The 21,694-nt window shown below is 36.4% G+C and overlaps 2 protein-coding genes across 5 annotated transcripts in view; both read left to right on the top strand.

Moving 5' to 3' along the window:
• The window catches only part of snx2 (sorting nexin 2), an 18,722-nt gene extending 3,554 nt beyond the window's left edge, over nt 1-15,168 (top strand). The window contains exons 4-16 of one of the 2 annotated variants that reach the window (XM_079896547.1): nt 914-983; nt 2,193-2,236; nt 2,386-2,527; nt 2,601-2,679; nt 4,030-4,105; nt 5,941-6,054; nt 7,515-7,608; nt 9,063-9,268; nt 10,234-10,377; nt 12,164-12,244; nt 12,330-12,401; nt 14,472-14,560; nt 14,693-15,041. In XM_079896547.1, the coding sequence (XP_079752673.1) occupies nt 914-983; nt 2,193-2,236; nt 2,386-2,527; nt 2,601-2,679; nt 4,030-4,105; nt 5,941-6,054; nt 7,515-7,608; nt 9,063-9,268; nt 10,234-10,377; nt 12,164-12,244; nt 12,330-12,401; nt 14,472-14,522 (1,173 nt within the window). In that variant the 3' untranslated portion in view covers nt 14,523-14,560; nt 14,693-15,041. Of the gene's footprint in view, nt 1-913; nt 984-2,192; nt 2,237-2,385; nt 2,528-2,600; nt 2,680-4,029; nt 4,106-5,940; nt 6,055-7,514; nt 7,609-9,062; nt 9,269-10,233; nt 10,378-12,163; nt 12,245-12,329; nt 12,402-14,471 lie in introns of both variants that reach the window. The other variant, XM_079896546.1, reaches the window with a different exon arrangement.
• Nucleotides 15,169-19,473: 4,305 nt separating this feature from the next.
• LOC307173467 (uncharacterized protein) overlaps nt 19,474-21,694 on the top strand; it is a 37,054-nt gene continuing 34,833 nt past the window's right edge. For 2 of the 3 annotated variants that reach the window (XM_079896614.1, XM_079896615.1), the window contains exon 1: nt 19,474-19,594. In XM_079896614.1, coding sequence (XP_079752740.1) covers nt 19,544-19,594 — 51 coding nt within the window. In that variant the 5' untranslated portion in view covers nt 19,474-19,543. Of the gene's footprint in view, nt 19,595-21,186; nt 21,320-21,694 lie in introns of all 3 variants that reach the window. The other variant, XR_013823857.1, reaches the window with a different exon arrangement.

The raw sequence follows: 21,694 nt of genomic DNA on the forward strand, positions 1-21,694 counted from the left end.
GCTCAGTGAGCCCGCATGACCCCGCCATGACCCCCGCATGACCCCGCCATGACCCCCGCATGACCCCGCTATGACCCCGCATGAGCTTGTTATGACCCCGGCATGACCCCGCTATGACCCCGCATGAGCTTGTTATGACCCCGGCATGACCCCGCTATGACCCCGCATGAGCTTGTTATGACCCCGCTATGACCCCGCATGAGCTTGTTATGACCCCGGCATGACCCCGCTATGACCCCGCATGAGCTTGTTATGACCCCGCCGTGACCCCGCATGAGCTTGTTATGACCCCCTCATGAGCTTGTTATGACCCCGCATGAGCTTATGACCCCGCCGTGACCCTGCATGAGCTTGTTATGTCCCCGCCGTGACCCCACATGAGCTTGTTATGACCCCGCCGTGACCCCGCATGAGCTTGTTATGACCCCTCATGAGCTTGTTATGACCCCGCCATGACCCCGCATGAGCTTATGACCCCGCCGTGACCCTGCATGAGCTTATGTCCCCGCCGTGACCCCACATGAGCTTATGACCCCGCCATGACCCCACTATGACTCCGCATGACCCCGCCATGACCCCTGCATGACCCCGCCATGACCCTGCTGTGACCCCACTATGACCCTGCATGACCCCCGCATGACCCCGCCGTGACCCCCACATGATCCCGCCGTGACCCCACTATGACCCTGCATGACCCCCGCATGACCCCGCATGAGCTTGTTATGACGCCGTGACCCCGCATGACCCCCGCATGACCCCGCATGAGCTTGTTATGACGCCGTGACCCCGCATGACCCTGCATGACCCCGCCGTGACCCCACTATGACCCTGCATGACCCCCGCATGACCCCGCCGTGACCCCCATGAGCTCGCCTGGTCTCACCACTGTCTCACGAGCTCTTCTGCTCTCCAGGATGAAGATGAAGAGGAGAACAGGGACGCGTTTGACGTCCAGATATCGGTGTCGGACCCGGAGAAAGTCGGTACGGAGCTTTGATGATGTTGGCGCTCGAGCGCTCGTGTGAGATCAAGAGTCCTGGGCAATAAGGCAGACTCTCATGATGTGAAACTGCATCTTCATTTAGAAACACTGAAGCCTTAAACATGCTTATGTTCAGTCTAACGTCGACAATTTGATCAAACACAGATGTTTTATATGCACTAGAAAGCACTGGGTTAAAGACCGCCAGTGCAGGGCGGAGCACATGTGGGGCTCATTTACCCAGCACATATTGGGTTGTTTGTTTAACCCAGCATAATGGGCGGATTCATTTTTACTATAGTAATAGCTTTTTTAATTTAACTTAAATCCTCTAAACTTAAAAAAGAAATACTCCACACCATCACTGGTTTGATAATTCCTTTATTACTGATCATATTTTACTGTATAGCATATTTTATATAGTTTTGAATATATATTGCATACGTTTAAGTTCATTTAACAAATATTAGAAGTAAAAATGAAACATTTAGAAGTAATTCAAGCGTTACACAAAAACTACCCAAACATTGTGTTGTTACGCCTGACCCAGGAGCTGGGTAACACAGACTCTACCCAAACACTGAGAACACAACCCAGAGAACTGACCCAGGAGACTCAACCCAGGATTAGGGAAGAAAAATAACATCCATTATAGAGTGTGTGTGTGTGTGTGTGTGTGTGTGTGTGTGTGTGTACAGTCAAACCAAGAACTATTCAGACACCAGATATAATTATTAATATGTTTTCACTAGTGTGATCAGGACACTATAGTTCACTTCTGTAAGTGAGGAGAGCAAAATAAAGTAAACTGTGACATATTACACCCAAATATTCTTCATACAGAGACTACCAGTGACACTGATTGGGACACTTTGAGCTGATCATGTTCTGCTGAAGTGTGTTGTCTTTAATTGCTAATGCTCTTTTCACACACAGACTGAACACAATGAAGCATTGCTTGGTGATTGGCTGAGCTAAACTGGTATTATCTAATTGTGTAGTTAAATTTAACAGCTGACAGATATTCAACATAATTCATGTGTGAGACAGTCTAACAGAAGGACGGACAAAACCAGTCAAATATCAACTGAGTTCTGCTCATATTTCATTACCATTCTCTAAACTATAGCGAATAAACTGATGATGTGAGAAATGTTGAAGACGTCTGAATAAATGTGTGTTTGACTGTAAATATATGTGTGTTTTCCAGGTGACGGCATGAACGCGTACATGGTGTATAAAGTGTCGACGAAGGTGAGCAAGGCCTCTGGATTCTCATCTGAGATGATCTGGATCTGCGGTGACTCTGAATCGTGTGTGTGTGTGTGTGTGTGTGTGTGTGTGTGTGTGTGTGTGTGTGTGTGTGTGTGTGTGTGTGTGTGTGTGTGTGTGTGTGTGTGTAGACCAGCCTGTCCATATTCAGCAGAGACCAGGTGTCCGTCAAGAGGCGCTTCAGTGATTTTCTGGGATTGCACAGTAAATTAGCCTCCAAGTACATGCACATCGGCTACATCGTGCCTCCTGCTCCAGAGAAGAGCATTGTGGGTAAGTTTTGCACGGGGCGTTCACCGATGATCACAGAAGTGTCGTGATGTTCACATCCATGTGTGTGTTTCAGGGATGACGAAGGTCAAAGTGGGAAAAGAGGACACGTCATCGGCCGAGTTTGTAGAGAAGAGAAGATCTGCGTTGGAAAGGTATTTCTAAGAATTAAAATATTAACATTAAAAAGAATATTTTAATGAATTAGATACATTAAAAAATAATATTGAAAAATTAATGCAAATAAATCTGCAATAGAAGGGTATTTAAAAAATGTAATACATAAATCTTAAAATAAATATTTTTATATTTTTTAATGAATAATAATTAATTAAATTAAATAAATTAAATAGATAAATTATAAAATAAATGTAAATGTATTAAAATTAATCATATTAAATCTGCTTTGGAAAGGTGTATCAAAGAAATATTATAAATGATTTTTTTATGAATGTATTTATTGAAATATGTTATAATGTAAAAATGTAAATAAAAAATGTATTTAATATATATTAATTAATATTATAAAATATTATAGATATTATACATTTACAAATTATTATAAATATATATTAACATTTATTATGAATTTAAAAATCAATTAGAATTAATACAAATAAATCTGCTTTAGAGAGGTATTTCAAAGAATTAATAAATACGTATTTTTATAATTATTTATAAAATATTTAATAATAATTATTTACAAAATTTAACTAAACTAAGTAAATTATTATTACTACTAATAAAATAATTAATAATGAATTAATACATAAATATTAAAGTATTTTATTAATAATAATAAATAAATAATAAAAAATATTAATATGAATTAATTAAAATTAAATGAGTTCAAAATGTAATAATTTTTGTTAAGAATTAATAAATAAATATTTTAAGATTTTAATTACATATTTTTAATGAATATTAATAATCTAAAATGAATAATGTAATGATGTTTTTAATGAATAATAATAATCTTAAATAAATAGTGTAATGATGTTTTTAATGAATAATAATAATCTTAAATAAATAGTGTAATGGTGTTTTTAATGAATAATAGTTGGTTAAATGTTAGAGTAAGTCAGAGGTCACGTGTTCAGAGGTCACATGTTCAGAGGTCACGTGTTCAGAGGTCACGTGTTCAGTGTCAGTCTTCATTCATTTGTAAGGCGTGGAGTTTCGCAGTGAATCTCTGCGTCTCGTTTTCACTGTTTTTCCTGTATTTCAAAGATCACTCGTGTTCGGTGTTTTGTGGCTAAAAGGTTGAGCAAGAAGTATTAGATAAATAATTACGCTTGAGCTCGGGAGGTTTGTGCTGTCAGCTCCTCGGCGATGCGCGGCTGGTTTTGCACAAACTGATGAATCGAATAGAAATTACAGTTCAGTGAAGCGCTGACATTTCTATGGCCTTTTTATCAGGCCGTGGACTGACGTGAAGGTCAGCGGTGTGTGTGTTGAAGAACTGGTGCTGATGGACGTGTGTGTGTGTGTGTGTGTGTGTGCAGGTATCTGATGAGGACCGTCAAACACCCGGTGCTGCTCAAAGACCCGGACGTCCTGCAGTTCCTGGAGAGTTCAGAGGTAAAACACAAGATGCCCATGAGTTTCTGCCTCTCCAGGCCTTCACTGGCTCAAGTGTATATAAACATAAATATATAGAGCCTCGTACACCCGAGTCAGCTGTCGGTGCTGGGCATGAAATAACCATAAATACTAGAAATATAAAGTCCTCTGCACACTACTTGAGTTTTCAAAAGCACAAAACTATTTTGACACGCAATATTTCGGTCGAGTTTGTAGAGAAAAGAAGATCTGGTTTTGAAAGATATTTAAAAAATATATATTTTAATTAATAATAATAATTTATTAAAATAAATAAATGTATAAAACTAATTAATAAGGACATCTGCTTTGGTTTGCTGTTGTACCTGTAATGGACCAGTGTTGTTTATTCTATCTGTCCCTATACACATAAAACATTAAATTAAACAAATAAATAAATAAATAAAGGTATTTCAAATAATGAATGCATACATATTTGAATAGAATATTTGTAATTAATAATAACTCATTAAAATAAATACAAAATGAATTAAAAGTAATCGAAATAAATCCGCTTTAAAAAATTATTATTAACATAAGTATTAATTTATTAATAAGATAAATATTATAATGTATTTTTAGAAATATTTTATATATTCAATAAATAACAATTTATTGAAATAAGTAAATCAAAAATAAAATTTCAAAGGTATTTCAAAGAATTAATAAAAAATAAAATAAATATTTTTGCAAAATATTTTCAATTAATAATATTGAACTAAAGTAAGTCAATTAATTGATTCAACATAAATAGATCTGCTTTGGAAAGGTATTTCAAAGAATAATAAATAAATATTAAAATAACTATTTTAACTAAATATGTTTAATTAGTAATTAAACTAAATTAAATAAATAAATAAATAATCTGCTTTGGAAAAGTATTTCAAAGAATTGATTGAGTAATAAATGTATTAATAAAATAAATAAATGTTACAATATATTTGAATAAAAAAATCATAACAATTAATTAAAATAAATAAATGAAAAATAATTATCTCAAATGATTAATAAATAAATATTAAAAAAATTGTTAATTCATAATATTGAACTAAAATAAATAAATAAATAAATAATCTGCTTTGGAAAGGTATTTCAAAGAATAATAAATAAATATTAAAATAACTATTTTAACAAAATATGTTTAATTAGTAATATTGAACTAAATTAAATAAATAATCTGCTTTGGAAAAGTGTTTCAAAGAATTGATTGAGTAATAAATGTATTAATAAAATAAATAAATATTACAATATATTTAAATAAAAAATCATAACAATTAATTCAAATGAATAAATAAATTTAAATAAATCTGCTTGTTAAAGCTATCTCAAATGATTAATAAATAAATATCAAAATATTGTTAATTCATAATATTAAACTAAAATAAATAAGTTAAATTAATTAAAATAAAACTGCTTTTGAAATGTCAGGATTTTCACGAATTACCATATTTAGAGGCGTGGCTGTTATTAATTATTACTAAGAGCTGATCACGCATAACTCTGAATGCATGAAGGTCGATGTGTGTGTGACTCGAGCGGTGTGCAGGATTAATGTGTGTGTAGCTTACACTCTTTACTCTGGTACACAGAGAAGTGTGTGTATTGAAGTGTGTGTATAATGGAAGACTCGTAAAGCGCGATTGAAAGCTATTTTTGCGCGCGGCCCTCTGAGAGTTTTCCAGGGTGAAACGTATTAAATTGGACCAGCATTGAAATGTATAGGACTGGAGAAAATCCCGGTGCGCTGGGAAACGCTTCCCGTGGGATCGGATCTGTTAACCGGTTTGTTTGCCCTTATTTGTCATGTTCTGCAGCTGCCGCGAGCGGTTAGCACACAGGCGCTGAGCGGCGCCGGAATATTGAGGATGGTAAACAAGGCGGCCGACGCTGTCAACAAAATGACAATCAAGATGAATGAATCGGATGCGGTAAGAGTCTGATTTCTGGACTTGAATAATGAGACGAATTAATGAGCTGCTCTCTGGCTTGAGACGTGTGTGTGTGTGTGTGTGTGTGTGTGTGTGTGTGTGTGTGTGTGTGTGTGTGTGTGTGTGTGTGTGTGTGTGTGTGTGTGTGAGAGAGAGAGAGAGGTCATGTGACGTGTCTGTGCTCTTTATACACTGACTGCACTGTTTAATGTTTACTGTGTTGCAAATGTAGAGTTAAATACAGAAATACATTGTCATTTTACATATTGCATTTCAAATTGAATATTGCTACCCATAAATACAGCTTAGTTTAGAGGAAAACTGTAAGAACTGTAAAAATAAACAATATAATAATTACCTGGAATCAAATAAATAAGAACATTTATTCAAATAAATTTAATATAAACTTGTTTTATATAAAATATATGCATAAATAAATTGGATTCATATAAATAAGAAAATGTATTAAGATAAAATAATATGCATTTGATTTGAATAAATAAATAAATTGTAATCAAATATGAAAATGGTTTAAAATAAAATTAATATAAATTAGATTTAAATAAATAAAATTGTAATCTAATAAGAAAATGTTTTAAAATATCTAAATTTGATTTAAATAAATTGTAATCAAATAAGAAAATGTAATAAAACAAAATAATATAAAATAATATAAATTTGATTTAAATGAATGAATAAATAAATAGGATTAAAATAAACAAGAAAATGTATTGAAATAAAATAACATACATTTGATTTAAGTAAATACATGAAGAAATAAAGTGGATTCGATGTGTGTTGTGAAAAGCGCTTTACAAATAAATGTGAATCGAATTGAATTCAAATGAATAAAATAATAAAAATTTGATTTAAATAAATAAATAAATTGTAATCAAATAAGAAAATCTATTAAAATAAAATTAATATAAATTTAATTTAAATAAATAAATTGTAGTCTAATAAGAAAGTGTATTCAAATAAAATAACATGCAGTACATTTGATTTAAATACATTGTAATCAAATAAGAAAAAGTATTCAAATAAAATTAATATAAATTAATTCATTAAAATAAATAATTAGATAGGATTAAAATAATCAATACAAATTATTAAAATAAAATAATATACATTTGATTTTGTAATCAAATATTAATATTTATTCAAATAAAATTATAATGTATATAAATTTGATTTAAATAAATAAATACATCTTACAGTAAAGTACTATAGTGAGTAGAAAAAAATTAGTACAGTAACATAATAGAAACGAAATATGTGGAAATGTTGTTTTTGCCAGTGTAAAGGGGGTGTGTACAGCGTCGGGATGGGGAGGCTGTTAAAGGCTCGTTCTGTCATGAGTTCTGAAGCGTTTCTGTGTTTCTGTGTTTGTGTGTCTGTGTGTTTGTGTGTCTGTGTGTTTGTGTGTGTGTGTGTCTGTGTGTGTGTGTTTGTGGACGCAGTGGTTTGAGGAGAAGCAGCAGCAGTTCGAGAACCTGGACGTCCAGCTCAGAAAGCTTCACGCGAGTGTGGAGTCGCTGGTGTGTCACCGGAAGGGTGAGAGGAGGATGCTTTATCAGTGCTAGTAATGATCCTACACACAGCCTGGAGTTCGGGAAACTACGGTTTTAATGTTTGTGAAAGAGAAATGTTTCTTGAGCATTAAATCATCATAGTAGAATGATTTCAGTTCAATTCATGTTTATTTGTACAGCGCTTTTCACAACACACATCGTTTCAAAGCAGCTTTACAGAAAATGCATGAGTCCACATTACAGTTTACAGTGATCTGATATCAGAGGAGACTGTCTGAGTTATTTCAGAAATGTACATATACAAATCACAGTTAGCGAAACATTTATTAATTTAAAAAATGCAATAATTTAATGCAGAAACGATGAGCTCATTGAAGTAATGAATACTTGTTTGTTAACAAATGATTATGACATATAGAATTAGCATTGGTGCGTGTAGATTTCTGGAGGATCATGTGACACTGAAGACTGGAGTAATGATGCTGAACATTCAGCTTTGATCACAGGAATAAATTACACTTTACTGTATATTCACATAGAAAACAGCTGATTTACATTATAATAATATTTCACTGTTTTACTGTATTTTTGATCATATAAATGCAGCTTTAATGAGCAGAAGAGGCTTTCAGAAACATTAATAATCATAATTATCCCAGACGTTAGATCAGTAGTTTATACACTTGATTTGATTTGATTTATTAGACAAAGAAAGTAGTGAAATACACCCGTTTGTCAAGGATAACGCGATCAAGTTAAAAACTTATTTCCATTGCGGTCCTTGATGTGAAGCTCAAACTAACTTCACTCACACTGACAGGTCACTCTGGCATCGCATACTGTTATAAATACAAAGCTATAATAAGTTTTCACATTTACAGATTTCACAATTAAACATCCACACGATACACTAATTCTAAAACAACCTATCTCTAATAACCAACTTTTAACATTCGCACTAAAACCAACCATATGTGACCCTGGACCACCAAACCAGTCACATGGGCCAATTTATCTGAAACTGAGATGTATTGATCATCTGAAAGCTGAATGAATAAGCTTCCCATTGATGTGTGGTTTGTTATGATAGGACAATATTTGGACGAGAGAAAACTATTGTAAATCTGGAATCTGAAAAATCGAAACATTGAGAAAATCTCCTTTAAAGTTGTGCATTTATGTTGGCGATTGTGCAGCATTCACTCACAGAAATACATGTTTTATATATTTACAGTAGGAAATTTACTAAATATCTTCATGGATCATGATCTTTACTGAATATCCTCATGATTTTTGGCATAAAAGAAAAATGGATAATTTTGACCCCTATAATGTATTGTTGGCTATTGCCACAGATATCCCCGTGCGACTCGAGACTGGTGACGTGATCCAGGGTCACATATTAGAAATACTTTTGATATCCAGAGGCAAGGAACTGTAGTGTGATCTCGGTGTCTCCGTGATGTTGGTCCGCAGAGCTGTCGGTGAACACGGTGTCGTTCGCGAAGAGCTCGGCGATGCTGGGAAACTCGGAGGATCACACGGCTCTGTCGCGAGCGCTGTCTCAGCTGGCCGAGGTGGAGGAGAAGATCGACACGCTGCACCAGGATCAGGCCTGCAACGACTTCTTCATGTTCTCCGAGCTGCTGGGAGATTACGTGCGGCTCATCACCGCCGTCAAGGTGAGCGCACACACACCGCAGTTATTAAACTGCTTCATCGTATAGCAGGGGTCGTACACGCGGCTTAAAGGGATAGTCCACACAAAAATTAACATTAGCCCAATTTTGGATGATGGATAGATGCACTTTTATGATGGACAGATGCACTTTTATGATGGACAGATGCACTTTTATGATGGACAGATGCACTTTTATGATGGACAGATGCACTTTTATGATGGATAGATGCACTTTTATGATGATAGATGCACTTTTATGATGGACAGATGCACTTTTATGATGGACAGATGCACTTTTATGATGATAGATGCACTTTTATCATGGATAGATGCACTTTTATGATGGATAGATGCACTTTTATGATGATAGATGCACTTTTATGATGATAGATGCACTTTTATGATGGATAGATGCACTTTTATGATGGATAGATGCACTTTTATGATGATAGATGCACTTTTATGATGGATAGATGCACTTTTATGATGGATAGATGGACTTATGATGATAGATGCACTTTTATGGACTTCAAAACAGAAACTGCATTTCACTCTCATTATAAAGCTCTCATTACCAGGACATTTTTAATATAACACTGATTGTATTCGTCTGAAAGAAGAATGGCATATACACCTAGAATGACTTCAGGGTGAATAAATCATGGGGTAATTTTCATTTCTGGGTGAACTATCCCTTTGAAGTGCTTGAATTTGACTTTTTCAAATGTAAGTCCTGTAAAACCCTTAAACAGCCATTACGTGCGGCTCATCACCGCGTCAAAGTGAGTGTAGAGACAAACAAGATCCGGAGTTATTTCAGTTATTAAACTACTTCTTGCATCATATAGTGACATACAGATGTAAATCACTCATTCAGGCTTTGGACAAGGTGCTTAAAGTGCTTGAAGTTTGTTTGGCGTCTGGTTTGTCTCACGGCTGGTCATGTGACGCGTCATGTGTCTGCAGGGCGTGTTCGACCAGCGAATGAAAACATGGGGCAAATGGCAGGAGGCGGAGATGATGCTTCAGCGGAAGAGAGAAGCCGAAGCCAAACTACAGTACGCCAACAAACCCGACAAACTCCAGCAGGCCAAAGACGAGATCAAGGAGGTACAAACTGAGATATGACACGACTCTCATGGATTGATATTATTCGTCCCAATTCACACACTTATGCACTGACATTTTTATTTATGCACAAAAAAACTAAATAAAAGTTCAGAAAACTATCAGCAAAAAGCCTGCCAAAATAAAAGTTTGGCTTAACTTGAAGAAATTGTGATAGAGATATTTTACTATTGTTTATTACAATGTTCCTCTCAAAGTAGTAATAACAACAATAATAATACATTATTATAATTAAGGTAATATCATTCAACCAAATTATTAATTTACAAAGTATAGTACTTACAAAGTCTGTTGTAAAGCACCTTATTTGACAAATAAGAATATTTTGTTGTAAATTTGATAAATAGATTTGTGAATTATTTTTTTATATTTAAAATTTTATTAGACGCCATTTTTAATGATAAATTAATAAATTGTATTGCTCATTTGCATATTCGTAGAACCGCGTATACTAAATAAGGCAAGGTTGTCGAGTTACATTCAAGATATTTTAAGATTTTTTTTTTTACATATGTAATTTTGGTGATCAAAGATGAGTTTTAAAGGATAAAATTATTGACTACTGGGGGATTTTAAATTTTTGAAATTAATTTAAAAGTCAAAAATAAGTCGGAAAAGAGTCAGTTTCGGTTTTTGAATTGATATTTCGGACATTTCGTAGAATAAATAGTGCAAATATTGTGTTGAAAATTCCAGTAAGAAAGAGTTCAGAGTATGATGCACGTAATTAACAACAAAAGAAGTCTGAAATGTTGCAGCTTTAATTACGCAGCCAAAGTGGTTATTAAATAACTGGATGACAAGATAACCTTTTAAACCTCACACACTACATAAGAGCATAAAGCGTCATTTCAAGGGTTCAAAGGTCTTTTATTGTCATTCCATACACATTTTTACATGAAGGAACGAAACTAAGTAATAAGATCCCGGTCAAAACACAAGATGAAAACATTAATCAATAAAAACATTAGAAACTAGGGTGTATGTCTAAGCAGCTTCATCAATAAATAGCATAATAGCAATAAAAAAAACTAGAATAGACAATGCAAGAATAAAACAGTGCAATAATTAGTAATTAATTAGGACATAACTAGTCAAATATTAATGCACATAAAATGTCTAAATAATACTGTTAAACAAAACATCAAAATTCTATTATTGCACCTATTATTGCTGTATATTTGGGACACAGCTTGAGTTTGTGAGCAGCGCCGGGGATGATGGGAACTATCCCGCATGTTTATTTCCCTTCGGTTCATTCATATCTCGACTGTTTCCTCAAACCACCGACAGCTGCAAGAGTTCATGACAGTTATTGATTCTTTTAAGCATGAAACATTTTCAGCCTCTTTAATTTCTGCATTTCCCCCGTCACGCCCCACGAAGGAGATCGAGGAGGTAGGACTGTGGCTTTGCTTTTATTTGCTGTCTCCATCATCACGCCTGCTCTCTGACACTCTTCATGACACTTATCTTTGCATTATGCAGATCAAAGCCTAATTATGGATTCATCAGACGCTCACGACACGCTTACAGATACACTACATCTCTCACTTTAACAGCTGAGTTGTGTGTTTAATGTGCATTGGCTGATGTCCTGTGTTGTTTATCTGTAGTTGTTAATGCAGGATTCATTATAGATCATCACTCGCATCCCATAAATGATAATCATGCGCTCACTAGATCTGACGTGACTTTGTTTATTCTGCTTGAGACGGACCGTTTTCCAGCTCTTATTCCTAAAGTGTGTGTGTGTGTGTGTGTGCAGTGGGAAGGTAAAGTGCAGCAGGGTGAAAGAGATTTTGAGCAGATCTCTAAAATCATCCGGCGAGAGGTTGGGAGATTCGAGGTGAGTTCAGCTGTCAGTGTGTGTTTGCTCTCGCCGTTAAAACCAAACGCTTGTTTCTCTGACGAGTGTCTTTTTCTCCTCACAGAAAGACAGAGTGAAGGATTTCAAAGTCGTCATCGTTAAGTATCTGGAGTCACTAGTTCACACACAACAGCAGGTGCGTGCTCATCCCTCGAGCTGTGCTGGAAATACTGCGTATAAATCTCTCCATCACCAAATACTGGATTCAATCTTTTTATCAGCTCATTTCATTAGCCCAACCTGTGCTGATTGACTGAATGAGCAAAGGCAGTGAGTTTTAGTCCAATGAAACAACATTAACTGCATTCTTGCACTGTGTCCTGACCAGACGCGACGCTGTGGCGTCTTTTCCATGTTAATCAGAGTTTTTGTCTTAACTAGCCACGACGGTGATACGTGACGATTCGATTTTAGAAACGGTTGTATTTCTGTGATGCCGTGGCTGAAACAACAACATACAAAGTGTGACATTGATAATATCAGCTACTGATTATGTGCTTTATTTAATGTTAAATCTAATGTGAGTTTGAAGATCATTTTGCGTGACCTTTATAGCCTCTTCTGATTGGCTGATTTTTGATTGATTTTGTTGCGAGTGCAGTGCGCTTGCAGAGAGACTCCGCCCACCCACTCTTCTGATTGGCTGATTTTTCAATGATTTGGTTGCGAGTGCAGTGCGCTTGCAGAGAGACTCCGCCCACCCACTCTTCTGATTGGCTTATTTTTGATTGATTTGGTTGCGAGTGCAGTGTGCTTGCAGAAAGACTCCGCCCACCCACTCTTCTGATTGGCTGATTTTTGATTGATTTTGTTGCGAGTGCAGTGCGCTTGCAGAGAGACTCCGCCCACCCACTCTTCTGATTGGCTGATTTTTCAATGATTTGGTTGCGAGTGCAGTGCGCTTGCAGAGAGACTCCGCCCACCCACTCTCTTCTGATTGGCTGATTTTTCAATGATTTGGTTGCGAGTGCAGTGTGCTTGCAGAGAGACTCCGCCCACCCACTCTCTTCTGATTGGCTGATTTTTCAATGATTTGGTTGCGAGTGCAGTGTGCTTGCAGAGAGACTCCGCCCACCCACTCTCTTCTGATTGGCTGATTTTTCAATGATTTGGTTGCGAGTGCAGTGCGCTTGCAGAGAGACTCCGCCCACCCACTCTTCTGATTGGCTGATTTTTGATTGATTTGGTTGCGAGTGCAGTGTGCTTGCAGAGAGACTCCGCCCACACTCTCTTCTGATTGGCTGATTTTTCAATGATTTGGTTGCGAGTGCAGTGCGCTTGCAGAAAGACTCCGCCCACACGCTCTTCTGATTGGCTGATTTTTGATTGATTTGGTTGCGCGTGCAGTGCGCTTGCAGAAAGACTCCGCCCACACGCTCTTCTGATTGGCTGATTTTTGATTGATTTGGTTGCGAGTGCAGTGTGCTTGCAGAGAAACTCCGCCCACACTCTCTTCTGATTGGCTGATTTTTCAATGATTTGGTTGCGAGTGCAGTGCGCTTGCAGAAAGACTCCGCCCACACGCTCTTCTGATTGGCTGATTTTTGATTGATTTGGTTGCGAGTGCAGTGTGCTTGCAGAGAGACCCCGCCCACACTCTCTTCTGATTGGCTGATTTTTCAATGATTTGGTTGCGAGTGCAGTGCGCTTGCAGAAAGACTCCGCCCACCCACTCTCTTCTGATTGGCTGTGACTTTTGATTTATTTTCGTCACATCTCAGAAAACTGCTTGTTGCTTGAATTTTACTGCGTCACGTATGGTTAAGACACAGTGTTAGAATAAAAGTTCAATGTGGTTCTAATATATTGAACTCTAGGGTTCTTCAAGAACCCTTTATGCCAAAAAGGTTCTATATAAGGAGAAATGTCTTAAATGATTGCATAATACTTTCATGTTTAATGGATTATTTCAATTCTTTCTAGTGATAAAGTATCTTTATGAGCTGCTTTATTCATAACATTTTATCAGAATAAAATTAATTTAAAAAAATAATTAATTAAAGCTATATCCTGAAAATATTCCCATGATGGAACTCCTGAAAGGTTCTTGCAGGATTTTCGGTGTAAAGTAAATCCTCTCTGGGTTGAAGTGCCCTAAACACATCATGAGGGGTAATGGTCAACCAATCAGAGTAAAGAACCGTGTTCTCCTGATCAGATGCCATGGAAAAGTTCATGTGTTGTTTCTCTTGTCTCTGTCTTTCAGCTAATAAAGTATTGGGAGGCGTTCTTACCTGAAGCCAAGGCGATCGCGTAATCGGACGACTCTCGGCTCATCTTCTTCTTTATTCTCCAGTAATGATCCTGCAAGAAAAGCTGCACAGACTTAATTCAACTCTAATGATAGCACTACAATAATAAAAAGCATCTCAATCTCTTCATCCTTTGTTTGGTGTGTAAAGATCACCGCTGTCGTTCTTCACTCAGATGATCCCGAGGTTCGGATGAATGTGGCGTTAGGCAATGATCCGGCAGGGGAAGGCCTTCTGTTCGCTGTTCTCCGTCGTCTCGTATGTACAGATGAAGCATTATTCTCTTGATCAGTATTTAAGAGTATCAATAATAATCGCTGAGGCTTCCGGCAGCTCGTGCGCTCTGGACTCTGCTGCTCGCGTCCACGATATACATATGTATATTTTTTTATTTTGCTTTGTAGCCTGAAATTTTGGAACGTTTCAGTTGATTCATTGTAACAGATTTTTTAATCACAAGTATTTTTTACTCTACATTCCTGTGCAACAATATCTGAACCTTAATAAATGAATGAATCTGTATCAGAACTCGACGTCATGTTTTTGGCTATAGTGAATATTCGTTTTTCTAGTTCTGCTCTAAAATGTATTTTTTATATGAAAGCTTGTTTCTTTCACGGAACAAACAATAAACAAGGCAATTGTGAATTTTTATCTCAAAATTCAACTTCATATTTCACAATTTTCACTTTTTTTCTCACTATTGCAAGTTTACTACATTCAGGTGTTTTCTCGCAATTGTGAGTTTATATCCCATGATTCTGACTACTTTTCACAATTGTGAGTTTATATCCCACAATTCAGACGTTTTCTCGCAATTGTGAGTTTATATCCCTTGATTCTGACTACTTTTCACAATTTTGAGTTTATATCCCACAATTCAGGTGTTTTCTCGCAATTGTGAGTTTATATCCCACGATTCAGGCGTTTTCTCGCAATTGTGAGTTTATATCCCACGATTCAGGCGTTTTCTCGCAATTGTGAGTTTATATCCCACGATTCAGGCGTTTTCTCGCAATTGTGAGTTTATATCCCACGATTCAGGCGTTTTCTCGCAATTGTGAGTTTATATCCCATGATTCAGGTGTTTTCTCGCAATTGTGAGTTTATATCCCACAATTCAGACGTTTTCTCACAATTGTGAGTTTATATCCCACGATTCAGGCGTTTTCTCACAATTGTGAGTTTATATCCCACGATTCAGGCGTTTTCTCACAATTGTGAGTTTATATCCCACGATTCAGGCGTTTTCTCACAATTGTGAGTTTATATCCCATGATTCTGACTACTTTTCACAATTGTGAGTTTATATCCCACAATTCAGGTGTTTTCTCGCAATTGTGAGTTTATATCCCACGATTCAGGCGTTTTCTCACAATTGTGAGTTTATATCCCACGATTCAGGCGTTTTCTCACAATTGAGAGTTTATATCCCATGATTCTGACTACTTTTCACAATTGTGAGTTTATATCCCACAATTCAGGTGTTTTCTCGCAATTGTGAGTTTATATCCCACAATTCAGGTGTTTTCTCGCAATTGTGAGTTTATATCCCACAATTCAGGCGTTTTCTCACAATTGTGAGTTTATATCCCATGATTCTGACTACTTTTCACAATTGTGAGTTTATATCCCACAATTCAGGCGTTTTCTCACAATTGTGAGTTTATATCCCACAATTCAGGCGTTTTCTCACAATTGTGAGTTTATATCCCACAATTCAGGCGTTTTCTCACAATTGTGAGTTTATATCCCATGATTCTGACTACTTTTCACAATTGTGAGTTTATATCCCACAATTCAGGTGTTTTCTCGCAATTGTGAGTTTATATCCCACAATTCAGGCGTTTTCTCACAATTGTGAGTTTATATCCCACAATTCAAGTGTTTTCTCGCAATTGTGAGTTTTTATCCCACAGTTCTGACTTCTTCTCGCAATTGCAAGTGTATATTTCCAACAATTCAGAAGTTTTCTCGCAATTGCAAATTTATATCCCACAATTCAGACGTTTTCTCGCAATTGCAAATTTATATCCCACAATTCTGACGTTTTTCTCACAATTGCAAGTTTATATCCCACAATTCAGACTTTTTTCTTGCATTTGCGAGAAATAAAAGTTTAACTTTTCTATTCCGTGGCGGAAACAAGCTTCCATATCACTCCTGATTGGCTCCAACTAAACATGTATTTCTTGGCCTTTTTCAGAAAGAGAAGAGCTTGTTTCTTAAGAAATGTTCATTTAGCTTTGACTTTTTCAGAGGGAGCAGAAGCAGCAGTCGATCTTGTGAAGTGTCTTCAGGATGTCACATCGCTGCTTAAACTCACTTAAACAGAGAAATAAAAGAAACCGTGTTCTTGACAGGCCCGCCGAGCATCTCAGCGCTCTGCATATACGTCAAAAACCCCAGCGCCTGTCATATTGGCAAGCTGTCATGGCGCCGTCGCATTATGAGCTGCATCTTTGAGGAAGATGATTATGAAGGCTGTGTGTGTGCGTCTGTAGGGCAGATCCATTACTCTTCTGAACGTCTGATGCTTTTCCTGCAGGTGTTTCTGATAGTGGAGGTGAGTGTCTGTCTGGGGGCGATTCCCACCAAAATATGGGAGCAAAAAAACTTTTTGCATAAAGAAAATGAATCCTATTTTTAGGATCATTAAGGGTTGTTGCACATTGATATGGTATTCTTGGACCTTAAGCATATTTACCCACCAATTTCACGTTTATGTAATACTGACAGGAGACACGAAGGTGAATATATATTCTACATTTGCCGGTTTATATCCCACAATTCAGGCGTTTTCTCGCAATTGCAAGTTTATATCTCACAATTCAGGCGTTTTCTCGCAATTGCGAGTTCATATCCTGCAATTCAGGGGTTTTCTCGCAATTGAGAGTTTATATCCCACGATTCAGCCGTTTTTTTTCGCAATTGCGAGTTCATATCCCGCAATTCAGGCGTTTTCTCGCAATTGCAAGTTCATATCCCACGATTCAGGCGTTTTCTCGCAATTGCGAGTTCATATCCCTCAATTCAGGCGTTTTCTCGCAATTGTGAGTTTATATCCCTCAATTCAGCCGTTTTCTCGCAATTGCGAGTTTATATCCCTCAATTCAGGCGTTTTCTCTCAATTGCGAGTTTATATCCCTCAATTCAGGCGTTTTCTCGCAATTGAGAGTTCATATCCCTCAATTCAGGCGTTTTCTCGCAATTGCGAGTTTATATCCCACGATTCAGGCGTTTTCTCGCAATTGCGAGTTTATATCCCTCAATTCAGCCGTTTTCTCGCAATTGCGAGTTTATATCCCTCAATTCAGGCGTTTTCTCTCAATTGCGAGTTTATATCCCTCAATTCAGCCTTTTATCTCAATTGCGAGTTTATATCCCTGAATTCAGGCGTTTTCTCGTAATTGCGAGTTTATATCCCACAATTCAGGCGTTTTCTCGCAATTGCGAGTTTATATCCCTCAATTCAGCCGTTTTCTCGCAATTGCGAGTTTATATCCCTCAATTCAGCCATTTTATCTCAATTGCGAGTTTATATCCCACAATTCAGGCGTTTTCTCGTAATTGCGAGTTTATATCCCACAATTCAGGCGTTTTCTCGCAATTGCGAGTTTATATCCCTCAATTCAGCCGTTTTCTCGCAATTGCGAGTTTATATCCCTCAATTCAGCCATTTTATCTCAATTGCGAGTTTATATCCCACAATTCAGGCGTTTTCTCGTAATTGCGAGTTCATATCCCACAATTCAGGCGTTTTCTCGCAATTGCGAGTTCATATCCCTCAATTCAGCCGTTTTCTCGCAATTGCGAGTTTATATCTCTCAATTCAGCCGTTTTCTCGCAATTGCGAGTTTATATCCCTCAATTCAGCCATTTTATCTCAATTGCGAGTTTATATCCCACAATTCAGGCGTTTTCTCGTAATTGCGAGTTCATATCCCACAATTCAGGCGTTTTCTCGCAATTGCGAGTTCATATCCCTCAATTCAGCCGTTTTCTCGCAATTGCGAGTTCATATCCCTCAATTCAGCCGTTTTCTCGTAATTGCGAGTTTATATCCCTCAATTCAGGCGTTTTCTCGTAATTGCGAGTTTATATCTCTCAATTCAGCCGTTTTCTCGTAATTGCGGGTTTATATCCCTCATTTCAGGCGTTTTCTCGTAATTGCGAGTTTATATCCCACAATTCAGGAGTTTTCTCGTAATTGCGGGTTTATATCCCACAATTCTGTCTGTCTGTGGGCGATTCCCACCAAAATATGGGAGCAAAAAACATTTTGCATAAAGAAAATTAATCCTATTTTAAGGATCATTAAGGGTTGTTGACATTGATTTGTTTATCTTTGTTGTGTGTGAATCATTCAGTTACTCTGAGGTGATCAAATTTATTAAAGGATTTCAATTGATAATTATAATGCATTGTCATTTTTATGGTTACATTTTAGTTTTGTCCTTTCAAATCATGATAAACAAACACCTTTAATGGGGTCATTTGCATATAGCCGGAAATGCAGCGCATCATGACCATATAAGGAGGAGAAGGGAGAGGAATTTCATTTCAGGAGCTCCAGATTAAATATGCACATTAAAGGCAGCCCATTTTCTGCCACATAAGAAAAAAAAAATCATGGTTTTGTAAATCATAAATAATTATGACATAAGTCGGAATGAGGATAATATACCTACTAAATCAAAATTATGACTTTAAAAGTCACAATTATGACAGAAGTCTAAATTATGACATACTAAATTAAAATATAAAATTGAAATTATGACTCAAGTTATAATTTTTTTAAATCGTTCCTTCAAACCTGAATAAACACCTGAACATCTTTATTTGCATATAATATGTCATAATTGAGTTTTTATTTCATAATTTTGATTAACCAAAGCCTGATTTATTTTTCTTATATTGCGGGCTTCCGTGTGCGAGTTTGAGAAACGGCGGGAAGGTTTTCAACGGTTCTGTTGGTGACTCTCTGACTTTCTTCTGTGGAAAACAAAAGAAGATATTTTGAGAAATGTCTTGCTGTATTTTGTCCTTACAAGGACAGGGTTTGAACGAGGCGAGGGTGAGTAAATGATGACAGAATTGTAATTTTTCAATAAACTGTTGCTTTTAAAAAAAGTAGACACGAATGTAGCGCGTTGTCGAATGTAACTCGAATGTTTACTGAATTATTGAAGTCTTGTGCAGATTTTGGGACAGTTAGTCAAACTGCTTGAGATGTGTTGTAGTAAACTGTTCATTTAATATTTAGCCTAATGCTAAAAATAAAGGCCAATTCGCGCTGATTCGGATTGAGAACGAGACTGTCAGTCGTTTGTTAGTATTTTTTAGACTCTTTGTAGTGTCTATAACACTGACAAAAATACATTCTAAGAATTTTGCTAACGTTCCCATTAAGTTATGAACACGTTCTTTATGAATGTTCTCAGAACGTTCAGTTAATTTTGTTTTTATGTCTTGGTCATGTGAACGTTAAGGGAACATTCCATTTTCTGATTCTTCAAACATAGAACGTTACGTTTGAATGTTCTCTAAACGTTCTAAAACAATTAGTAACATTTAAAAAACGATTGAGAGAACCTTGCCAGAACGTTCCCTGTTCGCTAGGAAGGTGTTGCACTTGATTATTGATTATTGTTGATAAAACGTCGTGCTTTGTCAATGATAACATACTGATGACCATTTTGTTTTAAGTAGGCTACATTTCTATAAATAAATAGCAATTAATTGACACACACATGTAAACTGTGGTATTATTAAAGACACCCTTTTATTATATTAATTATCAATTTCTGAATGTTCTCAGAACGTTCAGTTAAAAATTTTTTTTTTTCTTGGTCATGTGAACGTTAAGGGAACGTTCCATTTTCAGATTCATCAAAACATTTTGTGAACGTCACTTTTGAATGTTCTCTGAACGTTCTGAAACAAGTAGGCTACATTTAAATAAACTTTAGACGAACGTCCAACTAAAACGTTTAATAAAAAAACGCTCTATGAACGATGTATACGCTAACGTTTTGAGAACACTATTAAAGACCAGATAACGTTGAACGAACGTTCTATTAATGTTACTGGACGAACGTTTGTTCATAACTTTAAGAAAACCTTAACATAACGTTCCCTGTTCTCTGGGAAGGTGTTCCATTTGATTACTGATTATTGTTGATAAAACTTCGTGTTTTGTCAATGATAACATAGTCCTACTGATGACCATTTTGTGAGGGAAGTACATTTCTATAAATAAAACGCAAATAATTGACACACACATGTAAACTGTGGTATTAAAGACACCCTTTTAATATGATAATCAAACTACACTCGCTAACACGCCCCCTGCAGGTCAGAGGATGAACTGAAAATTTAAATCGCATTTAAATTCAGATTAAATGGCCTTTAAATCATCTGCATTGGTGGAGAATCTCGAAATTCAGGCACACTTGTAGCAAAAACACACACACACACACATATAAACACAACTGATAAAACGTTGTCTGGCTTTTATTTATCGTATCTCCAAATAGCAGTGTTATGTTATGTTATGGTCAGAATACGGTGACCTTACTTGATCAAGCGCACCGCAGGCCTTCAGATAAGAGGAGCAATATAAGAGCCAATGAAGAGAGCGGCCGGTAATTATTTGTGTGCTGTCAGGAGAAGGGCCTCGGGACCCTGCGATTCAAATCTGGGAGCCGAAAGGAACAAATATCAGGCCATGCTGCGACACCGATGAAATTACACCAGTTTGTCATGAACGCCAGACTGCAAACAATATCATCTTGCAAATGTGAGTCTCAGTTCTCTGGGTGAAACATGGGATGAATGTCTCTCAGTGCTGTAATAACTGCAAATGAAATATATGATCCTTTTTATATTTCCTCTCTGTATTTATTTAGGCACAGATATATCACATGCTTTTATCTCTCCAATTCCATGATTTTATATTAATTAACTGTTACTGTGATCAGTAGTGCTGAGCAACGATTAATCACATCCAAAATAAAAGTTTGTGTTTACAATATGTGTACTGTCACTGTGTATAATTATTTTGTATATATAAACACACACACATGCATATATATATATTTCAGATTTTTTAAAAATTTATATATAAAATACTTCTATTTATATATAATATAAATATATATATACAGTATATACA

Source organism: Squalius cephalus (assembly GCF_949319135.1).
Source record: "Squalius cephalus genome assembly, chromosome: 16".
Taxonomy (NCBI): Eukaryota; Metazoa; Chordata; class Actinopteri; order Cypriniformes; family Leuciscidae; genus Squalius; species Squalius cephalus.